Raw genomic sequence first — 20,070 nt, 5'->3', positions numbered from 1 at the left:
AAAAATTGATTCAGAATGCAGGGTATTTAACCTGCAGTGGACAAACGATTATATATTTTTTCAATGCAAAGAAAAGGCTGTTTGTCTCATCTGTCAAGAGACGGTGGCAGTATTCAAAGAATACAGACGCTCCCCTACTTACGAACATTCAACTTACGAACAACGGTACATACGAACATGTCTGCAAATTGCGTTTAAGTCCAAAAATGTTCGCAAGTCCAATTTTGTATTTCGCGCCTTTTTAGGAGTAGTACTTCTTTCCGCCGCTAATACTGACGCCTGGCGCTGTGAGAGCTCAGCTCACCCAGCATCTACCTTCTTCTTCGTTGCAATGCAGAAGTGCGTGAATGTATCTCCAGTGTGCAAAGAACCTTTTTCATTTGTATCATTAAATATCTCATGCATCCAATATTGAATATGGTTGGTAAAAAGCTAAAGGCTTCTATTGAGGGAGTTGCAAGGAAGAGGCAAGCCATTTCATTTGAAACGAGTGGCAATAATAACGAAGCTTGATGCGCGTGAGAGTGGTGAGCGTTGCACATTCAGTACCATTTATAAACAGAAAGATCGAGCAGCAGGACCCAAATATTGAACGTTGCACAAAGTTTGCAAATCAATTGAATGATGCCATACAGTGCTACCGCATCATTTATGATGAAAAAAAGAAGAAAACTGTGCAATCGTCATTAGGTCGCTTCTTTTGGCCAGTTTCTAATACATAAATCTCTCTCTACAGTACTGTACATATTCTCTCCATTTTATTAAATGTTTTTTTTTCAGTACAAACCAATGCGTGTTACTTATACAAGCCTTAAACATACAAATGCACTTATATAAACCTTCAATATACTTATATCGGCCTTAAACATAAATTATAATACAAAATATAGCACTGAATCAACTTACAAACAAATTCAACTTATGAACAATCGCTCGGAACCAATTGCGTTCGTAAGTAGGGGAGCATCTGTACAGGTAAATCGACATACGCATTCAGTCCCGGAAGGCATTAAGATCGTATCTCAAGGTACCACTGTATCCTGTTAAGAAAGCAGTAAACAACAAGCCATTTTTTCCACTAACATTGCCATTGCTAATTAAAGGAACTTTTTTTAATTGACCTTTTGACCCTGCAATCCTTAAAGTTCCATACATGTTCGTTTTCAAAAAGGAGCCCAAAGGAAAGGGGGCGTCCTGCCTCCTCTTTTTTATGGCTTCTCCTACACGCATCTGTGATCTGGCCTGCTTGAGAAAACAGACAGCTCTTTTGTTATTGAACTATTCTACATGTTAAATGTTACTTTCCTAGTAACGTTAACTACGCCGGACGGGGAGTGCACCGACCGCCCAACCATCTGGGGGGCGGGAAACGCGCTGGCGCCCACCCCCATCCGGCGGCAGGTACGAGATTGGCGAGGGGCTGTACATTGGCTGGTCCTCGGCCGTGCTGGCCGTCGTCGGGGGCGCCTGACTTACCTGCTCCTGCAAGACGGGCTCCCAGGAGAAATTGTGAGTGATCTCCAGGCCGTCCTTCCTTCTTTCCGCTCGCAGGACCCGATCTCCACGCCATCTGTCTTTCTATCCGCGGCCCCTTCCCCCACCAAAGCAGGGTGACGGTGCATTCGGGAGCGGCCCGGAGCCGAAGCGCGACCGCCAGCACCCACGGCCGACGCGCCTATGTGTGAACGGGAACCGGCGACCGATCGGCTCCATCTTTTTCGAGTCTGGTTGTCGTTTAGGCGCTCCGCTTTTGCCCAGTGTTAGTTAGTATTTATGTCAGATGTTTGCGTGTGATGGAAATCTGTTGGTGTGATTCTTGATTTGTGTCTTTTTCTACCTTTTTCTTCCAACCATGCACAATAACGCAAATTGTTCAACACACATTTATGTTGGATGCATCCATTTTAATGTTATTAGCACGATCAATGGCTTTCATGACAGCGTTATTCAAGTTTTTGGGCGCTTGCATTTTCTGACGGCGAGTCGACGCGGAGGTCGGACCGCATTAAAAGAGGCCCCAAACAAACGCCACGGAGCGGGATCGAACTACACGTCTTGTTTTTCCTTCAAAGTGTCCCATTTTGACGACGGACCCCGACCTTTTTGCCGAGGCTGGCGTACGGGGCGGGGAGTGACGGCCGACGCAGCTTGACACTGAACGGTCGCAAGTGTAAAAACGGCTAGTGGCGGACAGCGTCGTCCAGAATGTCCGCCTCGGCCTCGATGGACACCACGTGATGACTTGGAATCATGGCGAGGCCCAGAACTCTGGGTTCCGTCTGGGAGAAAGTGTCTGAAACGACAGAAAGGAGGAGAAAGCTGAACATTCAACATGAAGAACCTGCTTGGAGCTCAGGATTGGGCTCCCAGTCCCACCTGCGGATTTGAGGAACTCCTGAGCCGAGCCCAGGATGACGTTACAGTCCCGGTCCGTGCAGAGGAAAAGGCCCACCAGGGTCCGGCCGTCGGTCATGCGGATCCTCATGTTCTTGTTCAGGAGGCCCTGGAGCTTCTGCCTGGCCAAGGACGACGTATCGCCGTGGTCCTAAGTGTGTGTATGTACAAACGCGCACACACACACGCGCACACACACGCACGAGCACACACAACGTTGAAGGGAATCCAGTTAGACAACAATCGAGTAAGTGACAAGTTTGAATTCAAATGCATTTCGCCCACCCTCCCCATCCAAGAAATCCGCCATCTCCTGCTTGCCGGACCAGCAAAACCAGTCGCCAAACACAACGAATCCATCAGCACCCTGCTGGTTTGGGGCTGGTCTCGGGTTCTGCCAATCTGAGCGCTAACGAGTTAGCTTGAGTGCTGCTAAACGGCGACGGTGTCTCGCTTCACGGGATTCCGGGATTTTTCTTTTTTATATATATTGAAAACGCCCCGAAATAACTTGTATAAAAGAGAAAATGAACCTACACGAAGCAATGGTCTGTTCTCCTCGATTGTTGCCATTTGCGCATCTTCTTCCTTCTTCCGTGGCTTCCAGCCGGAAGCATTTGGCATACGGACGGACGGGCGCTTGCCGACCAGCGCCCCTCTGTGGTCACAGGACGCAAGGGTCAATACTTTCCAAGGGGGTTTCGGCAAAACTCAACGAATGCTTGGATTGTGGGTTGGACTTCCTGCCGACAGAGAGCACAATGGACTCTTTCACTACCACTGACGGCGACAGTCGTCCAATCGTGTGGTTTTTTTTTATCCTTCTGCCGTGAACCAGTAGACGACGTCGGGAAATTGATATAATTATCAAAAATTAAAAATCCCTTATTCGTGTATGACGATGATTCTAGATGAAGTAACCACTGAGCTAAACCAGTGCGAGAGATTGAGTGGGAAAGTCATTATTTATATAATCAAACCCAATAATAAGCAAAGTAGAGTCCGAAATAGTATATGTTTGTGGACCTTTGTTTGTTTTAATTTTAAAAGGTGATTCCTGAATCGCAAAAAGTATTTGTTATCTAAACGTTGTTTTTGTACTTTAATCACTCAGTTGAAAAATAAAGGACGAAAAAGAACGTTCAGTTGTAGTAACTGCCCATAGCCTCAAAGTGACGCTATTGGAACAATCTTTAGGATCAAAATCTCATGCTATTGTCTGCACCATCTGACTTGAAGCTAATATAGTACGTACTTTAATTCTGGCTGAGTCAATTATTTGTTAAAATAGCCACAATACGGAAAATGAAAGATTTTTTAAAAGTTGAATTGAATGAATAGAATTTAAGGTTTTTATTGTCATTATACAAGTATAAAGCTCCACCACAAAGTGCACAAATACACCAACAAACAGACAAACAAATAATCAATAAATAATGAATAATTACACTTAGGTTCTGTTTGTAAGTCAGTATGACGTCGACCATCCATTCCATTTGATATATTTTTCTGTGGGGTTTTAACCTGAGAAATGCATGAGTAAACAATTTAAACAACCTCTATTGTAATTAATCCATTCACTCCAATACATTAAAATACAAAAGGAAGGAAAACCATATGTTGTAGACACATAGTTTCATAGCTAGGCCTACAAGTTTGATATTTTATACATTGGCAATATTTTTGTTGTCAGCCACTATGTGACGATGAGGAAACAAAAGAATTGTTGTCATCTGGAAATGATGTCACATAGTTGCTGATGGCTGCTGTACACGATGAACAAAACATACTTGTCTTTGTTCATTTTCTCCCATTTCCATTCCAAGATCACTTCATAAATAGTGTCATATATAAATCTTCATCGCTTGATGGAAAACCTTGCATTTAATCGATGAGGAAGAATAAAAGCACTTCCAAACACAAATTGCCAAACTTTCGCCATAGAGCATATTCCTCGCTTAATGAGTGACACCGAAGCCGAAACTTTCGCCAATCACGATGTGCCATGCTTTACCAAATCTCTTGTGGATGGAGTCCTTGACCATCTTTGCTCCATTCTCCTTGTTATTGGAACACTTTTCAAAAGCTGCGATACACATGGCTATGGCCTCGGTTTTGGTTAGGAAAAACCTGGATAAACGTATCCGGGGTTTTCTTAACCAAAAACCCTGGATGACCAGTGAGACACAGGCACTCATTAAATGCCGTACAATACAGCACTGTCAGAGCAGACCTGAAGAGAGGCACTAAAAAGGCCAAGGCAGCATATACAAGGAAAATTGAGGAGCACTTCACATAAAATAACCCAAAGAAGATGTGGCAGGGAATACGACACATTACCAATTACAATGACAATAATGAGGTATCTGTTAACGCAGATGCCTCACTAGCAGAGGAACTGAACCGTTTCTTTGCCCGCTTTGAGACTGACAAATCAGTCTCAGTCTCAACACATCCACCACCTTGCAGCAGTACACTGAAGCTTCAGGAACATGAAGTGAGACAGGTACTGCGGACTGTGAACACCAGGAAGGCTGCTGGCCCTGACGGAGTACCTGGGAAGGTGCTCAAAGCCTGTGCTGACCAGCTGACTGGGGTTTTCACAAAGATTTTCAATTGTTCCCTGCAACAATCCATCATCCCATCCTGCCTGAAATCTGCCACCATTATCCGTCCCTAAAAAGCCAACCATTGACAGCCTGAATGATTATAGGCCTGTTGCACTTATGCCTGTGATCATGAAGTGCTTTGAAAAGTTGTTCACCCGCCATATCAGGGATACAATCCCTCCCTCAGTTGACCCTCACCAGTTTGCTTATAAAGCAAACAGGTCCACTGAGGACGCCATCGCCGTAGCTCTACACACAGCACTGAGCCACCTGGAGCACCATGGGAACTACGTGAGGATGCTTTTCATTGACTATAGCTCAGCCTTCAACACTCTACTACCGGACATTCTGGCTGACAAACTCTCCCACCTTGGACTATCCTCTTCCATCTACTGGATTAAGAACTTCTTAACCAACCATCCACAAACTGTTAGACTTGGTCCCCACCTCGCTTCCTCCATTACACTGAGCACTGGCTCCCCTCAAGGCTGTGCACTGAGTCCTCTTCTGTACTCCCTGTACACATACGACTGTACACCAACCCACCAGTCTAATTCCATCGTCAAATTTTCCGATGACACCATTGTGGTCGGACTCATCTCAGGGGGGATGAGTCTGTCTACAAAGATGAGGTCAACAAACTGTCTTCGTGGTGTTTGGTGAACAATCTCACACTAAACACCACAAAAACTAAAGAAATAATCCTGGACTTTCGCAAACGCAGCACAGATCTGGCCCCACTCCTCATAAATGGAGTATGCGTAGACAGGGTCCAGTCCACTGTTCCCTCTAAGCTGCGCGCGTGCGCAATTGCGCACTACTCTCGTCTTCTCTGCGCAGCAGCAATCCTATGGCGCGCAGTAAAAAAAAAAAACAGATTTTTTTTTTTTTTTTTTTACCCCTTTCTTCATGATGGCGCCGTTTAAGCGGCAGCCAGTGGCAGTAGCTCTGTCCACTTATGATTTTCGTGTTTTACAGCATGTTTTACATGAAAAATTAGAGGGAACATTGAGTCATGCACCTGCTTGTGGCAGGTGTGATACTGGTGTGCCCATAGCGAGCAATGATGATGTCGTGACCGGATGATTCGCCTAAAGACGTTTCGCCGACGGACGTTTGACAGACGGACAGGTCTCCGAATGAACATTCGTTCAAACAGCGTTTAATGATTAAATACAAATACTAGTATTTGTATTTAATCATTAAACGCTGTTTTCAGCTGGATTTGACCGAATTTGAGAGCATTTTGAGCCGTTTGGCGAATGGACGTATATAGACGTTTTTTTGCCTCCATCGCGATATCATCACGACATTTTACCGAGGAATTTACTTCCCTGGGCTCGGTTCTAATGTCCAAAGAGCTCCAGTATTTGTATTTAATCATTAAATGCTGTTTTCGGATGGATTCGACCGAATTTGAGAGCATTTTGAGCCGTTTGGCGAATGGACGTATATAGACGTTTTTTTGCCTCCATCGCGATATCATCACGACATTTTACCGAGGAATTTACTTCCCTGGGCTCGGTTCTAATGTCCAAAGAGCTCCAGTATTTGTATTTAATCATTAAATGCTGTTTTAGGATGGATTTGACCCGATTGCTGTCATTTTACGGCTCGGTTCTGCTACATCTGCCCGCCCAAGAGTGCTTATTCCCGGGCTGCCATTGATGGTAGACTAACATTGATTTTTACTATAATTTGGACAACACCGGCGGCGGGCCGGATTAAAAATCCTAACGGGCCGTATATGGCCCGCGGGCCGAGGTTGAAAAACTTGTACACACACGATCCGGGGGCGGGGCGAGCGCGCAAATCCCGTTTCGGCGAAACCTCCGTTCGGCCGAATGAACGTTCGGCGGAACGTCCATTCGGCGACCTGCCCGTCTGTCAAACGTCCGTCGGCGAAACGTCTTTCGGCGAATCATCCGAGTACCGATGATGTCGCTCACACTGGTACTCAGTGCGCTCAGGGAGGTTGACTTTCTGCTCAGACCAACGAAAAATTAGAGGGAACATTGGTCCAGTCCTTCAAATTCCTGGGGGTCCACGTCACGGACAAGCTCTCCTGGTCTACCAACACCACAGCAGTGGTGAAGAAGGCCCAGAAACGACTCAATTTCCTGAGGGTACTCAGGAGGAACAACTTGGACACTAAGCTTCTGGTAACCTTCTATAGAGCCACTGTGGACAGCATCCTGGCATACTGCATTACAGTGTGGTACGCTGGACGTACGCCAGCAGACAGAAAAGCCATGCAGAGTGATCAACACCGCCCAGAAGATCATCGGCTGCAAAAACAATAATTTTCTAATGAAGATGTGATAGGATGAGCTACCACTATATCTGCAGAAGTAGTTTGACACACATGCTAAAGCACAACAAACTATTGGGCGGTTCCACTCCATTAAGAAGCCAATCAAGTTGCAGCAGCTATTTTATGCAACCAATCGTGTTGCAGTCCCTGTATTAGGCAGCCAGGGGATTGAAGCAGCGTTGTGATATAATGTGAAGCAGGGCCTACATACATCCTTTGGGTTTAAAATGGGTTGTACTTAATGGGGGTGTAGTGAAATTAGTAATTAGATCAAATGATCCATTGGCATTTATTACTAGCAGATGTAAATTTGATATGATTACTATTGGGGGAAGCAAGTCATTTCACTCATTTAACTTAGAAATTCTATGACCACAATGGGAGAAAGTAAAAATATTTTGAACAAAAGAGGGGGTTGCACCATTCCTGGAGGTACTGCAATACCAAGTTGATGCGTGGAGTAGATGACACAAGCCCCTAGTTCATCTCCCAGTTAGAAAAATAATTTAAATATATGGTTCTCAAATAGATAACATATCAGATATTAAACTGATAAAAACAGATACTACACTTGATCTTAGCCAAAAGACCAAGAAGCGATAACGCTTAAACTGGCACTAAGGACTGCTTCAATCCAGACAATACAGCCTAAAGTAGTGGTACGCAATGGATGTCAAAAGTAACAGACATTTATACAACAAACTACAACTATACACGTTTAGTATTATAACAGGGAAACTGCTGCTGTGTTTATACATTTTAATGTAAAGAATGCTTGGAAATGTAAGGCGCGGTGGGTCACGTGAGTCATGATAGAATCCCTTTATCCGCATTACACAGTTCCTCAGGAGCAGAATTAAACCATATTTGATATCAATACACACATTACAAATTTTAATTGAGAAACTGCGTTCCTATTTACGCTATTAATGTAAAGAAACTTCATGAATCTTCCACATGATCCACACTGGACCAAAATAACTTTATTGTTACATTCATAGTGAAGAGTAATCCTGAACAATCAGAGTACAACGCGATTGATTTTGTCAATGATGCACAAATGTACTTTATTTGAAATATGCTGTGCCGAAATCCAGTTTACGGAAAGTGTAGCATTACCATCGATGGATGGTCACGTCTTGACTGATGGTTTTCAGTTCGTTTTATTACATTCTGTTTGTTCGTTTAAAAAATAAAATAAAGATAAATAAAAAACATCCAACCACCGTGAGAAATTGTGTCGCTTCGGCGGGTTCTAAGCTATAAAACTGACTGCCAAAACTGCTCCGCGATTCACGCGTCAACTGTTGCTACAACGTTTTGGACCTTCTCAATAAAAGTCAAACACGGAATATGAGTAATCTGCAATTTAGAAATAATTTTCAGAATAGAAATGGCAGTCAATTGAGCTGGAAATGTCTCTTCGTATTGCCGAGTCAGTAAGTCTGTTGTAGGCCAGTGACAGTATGGAGCCGAGGACACGTCTAAAGGTTTTGATCTGGCGCTCCCTCACACTGCCTGCATGGCTTGAATGGGGCGCATTCATCATAAGGTCACACTGTCTTGTGAGACAGAAATGTGCTCAGTCTGTCAATGGTGAGTTCTTGCAGGGCCACCTTGAATTCATTCTTGTCACCAACAAAATTGGTTCCTTGGTCGCACTGGATTTGCCGGACAGCCCCTCTAATGGAGATGAAGCATCGCAAGCCATTTATAAAAGAGTCAGTAGACATGTCTTCTAACATCTCCAGATGAATAACCCGTGAGCAAAAGCAGGTGAGGAGCAGGCTGTAGCGTTTGTTCCGTTTTGTTCCTTCCGTCATGATGAAAGGACCAAAGCAGTCCATCTCACAACGTGAGAATGGAGAAGAAGCTTCAGTCCGTTCTCCTGGCAAGTCGCTCATTTGCTGTCCTTCTGGTAGTCCTCTAATTCTGCGACAGGTAATGCACTGGCGAATGAATAAAGATAGGGCTCTACTCATGCTTGGTATCCAATAGCCACCGGATCTGATTTTGTTGGCTGTAAAGCGCTTGCCTTGGTGTTTGGTCTTTTCATCTTGCGCATACACGTCTCCGTCTTTCCATCGTAGTAATCTTAAATAGTCTCAATCCTGCTCTTCCCATGAGATTGTTGATCATGTCTGGCCCTGGAAGGAGGTGTTCATTCAGGCTTGTTCCGCTACACTTCACAGAGCAGTCAAACACAATGCGCAGTTTCAGTTTTTTTAGGGTGATATACGCCGTTGTGGGGTATATACCACCGTCCTCTTCTACTTCCTCCACATCACCTCTCTCACGGACACCCACACAGGAACAGTCATAGAGGTTTTGTTTGCTTGGTCTCCTCTTGTGACGTTGAGCGGCATGGCTGGTGTGGAGTCATCTGGAGTGATCACCAGTACTTCTCTTCCTTCGCGTGGTTTTATAGTTCTCATCATGGAGACAGGTGGGGTGTCTCCCCTTGCATACATCGCAAGTTAGTCAATGACAGCAGTCTTTGGCTTGAGACATCCAAAACATTGCCTTTTCTCCTTTACATGTCGTCGTTTTTCCTTTATTGTTTTCTCTTTGAAGTCTTGGCATTTGAGTAGCTGATGTTTATTACCTTTGCAGCATGTGCATGGGGTTTTTGATTTGCTATTATTTGCTGGATTGTCAAGGTCTGCAGCAGTAGTTTATGTACTCAATACATTTGCTTTCTTTCTCTTTAGTTCTCTAGTTCTCTTGTGCATTTCCTTTCGTCAAATGAGCTGGAGTGAAGTGCGTATAATGAAGTGACTGGATTGCAGGCTATCTCTGCTTCTAGAGACACAAAGTGTGAGAATTCTCTGAAGTCAGGAAAATCGCTGCCATCCATGAGGGCTACAGTGACCTCGCGGGTCCAATGTGAAGTCAGCCAGTCAGGGATTTTAAGCATCAGATTCTGGTTCTCTTGACAATCATATAATATTTCAAGGCCTCAGATATGAGGCATCACTTGTTAGCAGGCATTCAGGAAATCAGAGAATGTTCTTAGCCCCTCCGCATCTTTAGGCTGTATTTTGGGCCACCTTGAAAGTTTGTCCCGAAATGCACGCTGAATCATAAATGGCTGCCCGTACCTTTAGTCAATCTTACACCACGCATCTCTGTAAACCTCTTCATCATTTCTATAGAAAGTGCCCTCAAGGCATGCTTGTGCTGTGCCACTGACATATTTCTTAAGGTAGTACAGTTTATCTGATGGGGCAATGTTCCTTTGGGCGATGAGAGACTGGAATGAAGCTCTACATTCAATGTAGTGGATGGATCACCACTGAAAATTGTGGGAGTTGGAAAAGACAGTCTGTGGCTACGCTTTCTTGGATTGCTTGGGCTCGTTTGGAAACATCTGTAGGGTGGGTCAGATTATCACTGAAAGTTGAGTGTTTGTTTGGATGCATGGGTTGAAGAGGCAAACTTAGCTGTTGATCTCTCTCATAAGTTGCAAATTTGGCGTGTAGTGCTTGCATGTCTTTCAGTGCTTGTAGGCTTTCTAAGTGGGCACGCTGTATTTCCAAATCACTTTTATGTTGCTCTATCATCAATCATTTTTTTCTGCTCGACTCAGAACGATGACTGACTTGTGACAAAGATGCAGTTCCATATATTAAGTGTGCATATTCTTGCATTAGTAGCTGATGAACATTGTGCTAGGCATTTTCCCATTGAATTCTCCACTTATAGACAGACGCTCTGAAGTTCATTTAACAAAGTCATGACTCACTTTCTTAAGTCCTCATTAAGGTTCGATATTTTCTTCATTCCATTGTTTGTCATCCACCATGTTGGCCAAGTCTGACTCAGAAATGTCCTTAACGTTTCTCTGGCTGCTTTGATTTTAATTTTCCATCGGTCATATGGTCTCACCAAACGCCTCTCCTTTTTATTTATTTCCTCCATTTGATATTCTCGCATTTTCTCCGTAGTTTTGGAATGGCGTTCTGGACGACGAGGTGTGTTTAGCAGTAGCCCTGCACATTCATCGTCTTCATCCTCTATTTTGTCTTAAAGTTCGGTTAGCCGTTTCTCATTACTTTCAATTCGTTCCTTGAATTCTTGTCTAGACAGTTTCACGTTCTTCATTTAGCAACTGTCTGTAATCTTGAATTTCTACTTGTAGCTTATTGATCAGTTCTTTAATGTCATCAATTTTGTTAGCTAGGAGTTCTGTCTTTATGTTACTGTGTCCGTTGACCACCACACTTGCTAGCAACTCACTGACGTTTCCTTTTCCATCCATAGGTCAGCAGCTCGAAGAAGCAGGTGTGGGTAATTTCTCACGGTGGTTGGATGTTTTGATGAACGAACGGAAAATAATAAAATGAACCGAAAACCATCAGTCAAGACTTGACCACCTATCGGCTGGGATGCTACAGTGAGAAATTGTGCCGCTTCGGCGGGTGCTAAGCTATAAGGCTTACTGACGAAAGTCCTCCGCGGTTCACGCGTCATCTGTTGCTTCTAAGTTTCAGACCTTCAAAATAAAAGTCACCCACGGAATCTTAACATGTACATTTATGGAAATCTTAGTAATATAATCAAAACACTAAGAAAGAAACAATAATAAATATGACAATTCCTGAATTAGGTCATTTGCAAAGGATGACAAGCTATGGCGTCATTGGTCAACGCTTCTAACGACACATTTGTGTCTTTTAAGTGGATCCTTATGACAAAATCTTTGGCAAAAGGATTTCTGACCAATGTGAGTTATTATGTGTATTTTTAAGATATTCCTGTCATGGAATGTGGGACCGCAAATTGAGCAAAAAAATGGCTTTTCTCCAGTGTGGGTTGTTAAGTCTTCTTTACAGGTTCCCTTCTGTGAAAATGTTTGACTACAAACTAAACAGGAAAAAGTTTTTTAACCAATGTCGGTGCTTGTGTTTGCTTTTTTCTGTGGAGCTTGGGCCACAAAGTGAGCTGGTCAACATTTTTTCACCAATGTGTGGGTTATTTTGTGGCTTTTTAATTTGATTTTGGTATCGAATCTGTGGCCACGACTGAACAGACAACCCCCTTTTCTCCAGTGTGGGTAATTAAGTGTTCTTTTAAGCTTCTCCTATGGGAAAATGTTTGATCACAAACTGAGCACGAAAATGGTTTTTCACCAGTGTGGATTCTTGCGTGATTATTTAAGTTGCCCTTCTCTGCGAATGCTCTACCACAAACTGAACAGGAAAATGGTTTTTCACCAGTGTGGGTTCTTGTGTGACTAATTAAGCTTCCCTTGTGTGAAAATGTCTGACAACAATCTGAGCAGGAAAATGGTTTTTCACCTGTGTGGGTTCTTGCGTGAGTTTTTAAGTTTCCCTTCTCTGTGAATGTTTGGCCACAAACTGAGCACATAAATGGTTTTTCACCAGTGTGGGTTCTTGTGTGGTTTTTTAATTGATGCTGTTGAGAAAAGGCTTTACCACAAACTGAACACGAAAATAGTTTTTTACCAGTGTGCGTTCTTATGTGCTTTTTAAATTTGACTTCAGTAGCAAATCTGTGGCCACAAACTGAGCAGACAAAAGGTTGTTCTCCAGTGTGGGTTATTAAGTGTTCTTTTAAGCTTCTCTTATGGGAAAATGTTCGACCACAAATTGAACACGAAAATGGTTTTTCACCAGTGTGGGTTCTTGTGTGTTCTTTTAAGGTTCCCTTTTGTGAAAATGTTCGACCACAAACTGAGCACAAAAATGGTTTTTCGCCAGTGTGGGTACTTGTATGCCTTTTCAAAGATTTCATTTCTGTGAAGCTTCTGCCACAAACTGAGCACGAAAAAGCTTTTTCACAAGTGTGGGTTCTTGTGTGCCTTTTTAATTTGGTTTTGGTAGCGAATCTGTGGCCACAAACCGAACACAAAAATGTTTTTTCGCCAGTGTGGAGTATTAAGTGTTCTTTTAAGGTTCTTTTTTGTGAAAATTTTTGACCACAAACTGAAGATGAAAACGGTGTCACCCCAGTGTGGATCGCCATATGTCTTTTCAAAGTAGACATTTTCCCAAAGGTTTTCCCACACTGAGAGCATTTGCAAAGTTTGTTGCCACTGGGATTTTTCTTAAGACCTTCATCTTCATCATTAAAATAAAGCAAGTCGTCACTATCTGATAAAGGAGCAATTACATTTTCTGCTTGCCATCCTTCTGTTGAGCTTCTGCCATGCAGCGGGTCCGCCCCGCGGCCACCCAGATCATCTTCCGTCGTCAAGGACTCACCAGGTGACTGGATGACAGCTTCCTCCATTTTGATCAGATGTTGCTCTTCTCTCTTGTGCTGTTGAGGGAACTCTGGCTCCTCCTCTTTAATTTGGGGCCAAGTTGAGGTGTTTGAAGGCTCCACCTTTCTGCTGGCCCCGCCCAGATCATCTTGCCTTTTCAAGGATTCACCAGGTGACCAGGTGACATCTTCTTTCTCCTTTTTTATTTTAAATTGCTCTTCTCTCTCTCTGTCTTGGGGGAACTCTGGCTCCTCCCCTTTGATTTGGGGGAGCTCTGCTTCTTTAGACTCAACAGACTCTTGCCCATTATGACCAAGATATTTTCTGAAACCTGTAAAGATACGAAAATAAATTATCTATTTCACGGACTGTCTCTCTAACTAGAAGGCCTTTAGGATTCGATTAAATTAGATAATTCATTTGATTAACGTTTTTTCCAATTAAAATGACTAAATTTCTTGTTCACAGTAATTATACGTTAAAATTAAACGGAAGAGGACGCCATACATTCGTGCTGTCGCTCTTATTTTACAAAGAAAAGCACTATTGGTCAGTCAAGTATCTACACTGAAATATAATTTTCTAAATATAGTAGAAAAACATTTTTTTCAAGTTAAATGTTAATTTATTTTAAACGAAACATTAAATATTTCCTTTTTCATGTAAAAAGATTTTTTTGTAATTTGAATGACCAAATTTTCCGCACTATAAGATGCACCTAAAAGCCTTCATTTTTTTCAAAAGCTGACTATGCGCCTTATAATCCGGTCCACCTTATATACGGACCAATATTAAAATTCATATCACAATAAAATAAAATAAATCTGTCGATATCAGACGATAGGGTACATCATCCTGTACAGGTCTCACAACTACAGAAAGCAGCCTGCGACTTAATTTTCCCCCGTGCGCGGTTCATGCTGGGATATGTAGTCCTTTTGTCAATACACCCAGTATGGTGGCGAGCACACTAATTTGGTGCTCGAACTCCAGCCATTAGATTGGTGTCAACAGAGCCTTTAAAGCTAGACTACTAACTATATATTATATATGGATCAATATTTATCCACAACAGGTCTCGCAACTAGGGTAAGTAGCTGGAGACTCCATTTTCCCCTGTGCTTGGTGCATCCTGGGATATATAGTTCTTTTGTCAATCCACCCGGTATGTAGGCGAGCACACTAATTCGGTGTTCGCCATCATTCCGAGAAAAACCAGCAAAGGGTGCTCCAATTTTTTTGCTCCAGCATATACTTTTCAAGGAGGCAACATAGGGTGATCTATCTTTTTTTCCATGGCACAGAAAAAGAAGTACAGTGGAACCTCGACATACGAGCGTAATTCGTTCCGAGACTGAGATCGTATGACGAGGTTCTCGTAACTCGAGCGGACATTTCCCATTGAAATGAATGGAAAAAATTTAATTCGTTCCAGCCCTCTGAAAAAACACCAAAAACAGGATATTGGATTGGAAAAATGTTTTATTTCTTCTAATTCCCCATCTATTAACAAAGTAAGACATAACTAGTGGTTTAATAGAAATAAAGTGTTTAATCTAACTAAAATTGGGCGGATTTCGCCGAGGGGAGAGGGGCACAAAAGGGGCGGGGGGCTTCGGGTTTTTTTTCCACACAACGCACTCGTAAACGGAACAAACACTCCACCCTCACGTTCGCTATCGATGGGCTGTTTGCTGTCGTACTGTTCCCTTCAAAATGATCCGAAAATGATGCACACAAATGTCCTCACAATCGGATAACGCACGACCACTTGCCAACGAGCAGCAGTCTTTTATCAGCGATCGCTCCGCTGCTCATGGGAGCTTCGGGGGCGCTGGCTAGCGGCTCCTTTTAGCTTGTAGCATCTGTGTTCGCATCCCCTCGAACGGCGCCTATGATAGAGTTGCTACCGGGGATTCTGTTGCGAGCCAGTGCCCCTGATGTTCTTATGAGCAGCTAACGAGAAGTAATATAATACTCGTCGTATTAGATCAAAATAACAGGAAATGCAGCAGCTGAGCTTACCCACGTATTGATTGTGGGTAAAGTTTTATTCTGAGTGCCATTGCCTGTCGGCGTTGTGTGCACGAGTATACTTCATTACCCAGAAAGCCCTCTTTTCCACGCGCATGCGCGTTGTGCATTTCCTGGTGTGAATAACTCATCCGGTGCTCGTAAATATTGTTATACACGAAAGATATGCAAAAAAAATGCCATGGCCTGGCTTGGTCGCATCACGAAATTTTGACCGCATCACGGGCGAATTATTCGATCGAAATTTCCCTCGTAAGACGAGCATTTTGTATGACGAGCGGTCGTATGACGAGTTACCACTGTACTGTATTTTCACACCTAAAGGGCGCACTCAAGTCTAAAAAATTTCCCTAAAGTGGACAGGGTGCCCAATCAGTCGGTGCGCCTTTTGTATGCACCAAATTCAAGATTCTGTAGATGTCGCTGTATGACACTGACCGCTTGATTGTCTGGGTGCTTTTATTGCTGATGCAATATATTTAAATAGTAAAAATGTGGACGTCCCGGAAGTCCGGCATATGAACTCCGAGCTGGGCGCCATTCCAGAAGGCTTGACGAAGGAACTACAACAACATTGCCACAAACAGAGCATTCAAAACAAAGTTGCGAACGGCTTGGGAGCAATGGATGTCCGATGGTATGAATAGTTATACAAAGACCGGCAGGCAGCATCAGGCCAGTTATGCGACAATATGTCAATGGATTGTGGATGCCTGGACTCAAGTGTCGGCCAGCACAGTTGTTCGAGCTTTCGCCAAAGCTGGCATCAAGTTCCCAGAATAGCCCGGCGACAACTATGATAGCATAGCTAGCATAACATACGATAACATACATTAGCATAACATACTCTAGCATAAAATGCGCTAGCATAACATACGCTAGCATAGTGTCATGCTAGCACCCTTTGGGCCGAAGCGCCTTATCTATGGGCAAAAAACAGAACATACACCCGCAACTGAGATGACGCCTTTTCAGGCGGTGCGTCATATAGGTGTGAAAATACGCTAATCATGCACGGTTTGACCGCGCAAGTCCGATATGCTGGCCTAAGCCTTTTTTTTATGGGGCATACGTAACGACGTAGGTCGTATATTATAATATTGAAATATTTTAAATAGTATTATTCAAATTGTACACCCCGAGGCTCCTCCCGATGTTAGTGACTTTATACTCACGGAATTGCAAGTGTGATGTGGCGTCGCGGTTAACTGGTGGTGGAGCCATGAGGTTCTCTGCCGGGAAACTTGCTGTTGAGTTGCTGCAACTGAGAGGCACTGCCCCACTGCTGGCCCCACTCGGACCTTCATCTTCACTCCTCAAGGGCTCAACAGTGCACATGGGGACATCTATCCCCTCCTCTTTAACATCTAGAGGGACTTCCTCTACCTTTATGAGGGGACGCTGATGCTCCTCAATGTGGCGTTTCCCAACTGTAATGAAATACTCCTCTTGTTCCTCCTTAATGCTTTCGAATTCTTCATTGTCTTCATCTTTCATGGGAGCTGACTTCTGGTGCTCAGTTTGATGCATTTGACTGACATCTGAAACAGAAAGATTAAATCTGATTTCTTTATTTGCAATCATGTGTCCCCAAAATGATTCACCACTTAAGAAATATTTCTCCAGGGCCATTTAGTACTCACACTTGTCATCTACTACAAAACTTGGTCATTCAAATTGCTCACCATCACCTTTCAATTAGGATTCACTTTAACTTTCGTTGTGAGGGTCAAACAAAGAATTCATTTTGTATCACCTCTTTGCCATTTTTAGGGTACTTACAGGTCACTTCCTATAAATTTTGGACAATTTCTTATTGGTTTTGAGGGACTTTGTGGGATGCTTCTTGTTTGTTTGACGATTTTTGGGGCATTTTCAGGCTACTCTCTGTTAGGTTTGGGGCATTTTAAGGGTTTCTTGATTACCATATTTTCACACCTATAAAACGCATCGTGTGATATGGCGCAGTCTCATTTGCGGGTATATATTTTTTTTTTTTTTTCAAAACATTGGACGCTTCGTCCGATAAGCCGGTAGCATGACACTAGGCTAGCGTATGTTATGCTGGCCACTAGTGTACCTATGTTATGCTAGCCGCTAGCGTACCTATGTTATACTACCTGCTAGCATACCTATGTTATGCTAGCCACTAGCGTATGTGATGCTATTTGCTAGCATATGTTATGCTAGCTGCTAGCGTATGCACTAGCATTTTTTTAAAGGCAGCACGAGCAAAACTAAGTTTGATAATGCTTTATTGAGATAAAAGGTACACTGATAAAGTTTAACATGCTAGGCTCCAATGTCAGTCAGAGTTGTGTATTCCGGGAACTTGATTCCAGCTTTGGCGAACACTCGGACAGTGCTGGCCCACACATGAGCCCAGTCATCCATAATCCATTGTAACTCGCAACATGCATCACTCCCAAACCTTTGATTCTCCTCGCTGTTATATCGGCATCGACAATTCATTCCAAATTGTCACGTAACTCGTGCGATGCTGCGATGTTGGCCATCCGTTAGCAAAGTTGTTAAATTGTGTTCGATCCATGGCTTCAGTCCATTTTCCAAGCATTCACACCCTCATTGTGTTGTCATCCACGTCAGGCATTTCCTCTGTATAGCTCTAATATGCTGTTTCTTTGAGAATTGAGAGTGTTAAGAGTGTTTTTGAGGGATAAAAGCGCTGCAACCACACAAGTCAAATGCATTGCCACTCCCCTGGTATGTTTTGAATGGATTTACCCTAATGCTTGGAATGCGCAGGGAGGCTAATATTAGGGTGAACGTCCGCTGGGTTGTTCGCAATAATTAGCGTGCCGGCAACAAATAAAACCAGTCACTCAAGCGGTCAGGGCCATACAAAAATTGAATTTCGTGTACAGACAAGACGCACCGACCGATTGGCCGCATCGATCATTTTAGAGAACATTTTAGACTTTTAAGTGCGCCCTAAAGGTGTTAAAATATGGTACTGTTTGGCCACCATTGATGGCACCATTTTGACTGCAGGAGCAAAATAACAAATGTGACCCCGGACAGGAAATTGCGTAAAGTGCAGGATAACACAACTCACAAAATTCTGGTTTCACGACAGGTGTCAAAAAAAAGCGTTTGATTCTGTATGAATAAGCTTCAAACTAATATTTATTGTCTATAGTTTATTAACAACTACATAGCATTAGTATTGCAAAACACATCAAATAGTCATTTAACTCATGGACTGCCATTGACAGTGCTGCCATTCAGCTGGGCAGGTTGGCGGCGACAAACAGATGAACGTCTATCATTGTCATTGGCAATGAATGAGTTAAAGAGATATTAGTTATTGATTTAAGAATGTATTTAGAAGGAATTTAATCTATTGTCTACAATAGCGCAAACTGCTTCAACTAGTATAATTATTAACAATTTATTTTTATTACTTACTTGCCGTAGAGGGTTTTTTTAACTACCGGGAAGAGCCCAGCCCGGTGCGTTTTAGTTGTTTAAACTTTCCTATTTTTTGTAGTTTGCATGATTTTGTTTGAATCAGTCAATTGTCTTGGAATCAAGTTTGAACCTTTTTCTGTCCACATGAGAAAATAAAATAATTTGTAATTGGAAGACACCGGCCTGCTGTTTATTGCAGCACACACACAAATCGCATCTTCTACAGAACAATTGAAAACGAGGACATTTAAAGTTAATAAACTAAAATAATAAAAATACAATAGTAAAATAGCACTATGCGTACATCAGCCCTGTATCTGTAGACGTTGTAATATATTTTCGAGACATGTAAGTTAAACGTCAACTTACCTGACATTTTGTTTTTTAATGATTGCTTATTTTGGCGACGTGTTGATGCCAAATGCCTTGTTTCTTCTCTTTATTAGCGGCTAACTTAGGCTAGGCTAAGCTATACAAGTCGCGAAGTTTCAACGTCCTCCAAAACGATGGGTTCTGGGCATGCCCTCAAATGTCCGCCACATTTCAATGGCCAAAAAGTACATTAAACGTAGATCTGCTCGAGGCCGGGGGGGAGAAAGCATAAAATAAAAGGCTGTGCGCCCCGATTGGGACCGCTTTCGGATTGCGACCAATCGCTACTGCGCATGCGCGAAACAACGTCATTTCCTCTCTAGGAACAAGAGCGCTTGTCATACAAAATGCTCGTCTTACGAGGGAAATTTTGATCGAATAATTTGCCCGTGATGCGGTCAAAATTTCGTGATGCGACCAAGCCAGGTGGCCATGGCATTTTTTTTGCATATCTTTCGTGTATAACAATATTTACGAGCACCGGATGAGTTATTCAGACCAGGAAACGCACAACGCGCATGCGTGGGGAAAAGAGGGCTTTCTGGATAATGAAGTATACTCGTGCACACAACGCCGACAGGCAATGGCACTCAGAATAAAACTTTACCCACAATCAATACGTGGGTAAGCTGAGCTGCTGCATTTCCTGTTATTTTTATCTAATTGGATTGGATTGGATTGGATAA

General features: G+C 43.0%; 1 protein-coding gene and 1 non-coding gene across 2 annotated transcripts; both read right to left on the bottom strand.

Moving 5' to 3' along the window:
* Positions 1–1,883: 1,883 nt before the first annotated feature.
* Positions 1,884–19,677, bottom strand: LOC144065622 (uncharacterized). The gene is made up of 5 exons (XM_077588616.1): positions 19,382–19,677; positions 16,756–17,121; positions 13,453–13,877; positions 2,377–2,545; positions 1,884–2,293 (listed from the first exon to the last, which is right to left on the bottom strand). Exons 1-5 carry the CDS (start codon positions 19,386–19,388, stop codon positions 2,181–2,183), a joined length of 1,080 nt encoding a protein of 359 aa, XP_077444742.1. The 5' UTR covers positions 19,389–19,677; the 3' UTR covers positions 1,884–2,180.
* LOC144066362 (U2 spliceosomal RNA) lies at positions 7,728–7,918 on the bottom strand. The gene has a single exon (XR_013297536.1). It is a non-coding gene; the product is annotated as a U2 spliceosomal RNA (small nuclear RNA).
* Positions 19,678–20,070: the final 393 nt, after the last annotated feature.

This window comes from Stigmatopora argus, chromosome 20 (genome assembly GCF_051989625.1).
Source record: "Stigmatopora argus isolate UIUO_Sarg chromosome 20, RoL_Sarg_1.0, whole genome shotgun sequence".
Taxonomy (NCBI): Eukaryota; Metazoa; Chordata; class Actinopteri; order Syngnathiformes; family Syngnathidae; genus Stigmatopora; species Stigmatopora argus.
This window is presented reverse-complemented; position numbering and strand designations above follow the sequence as displayed.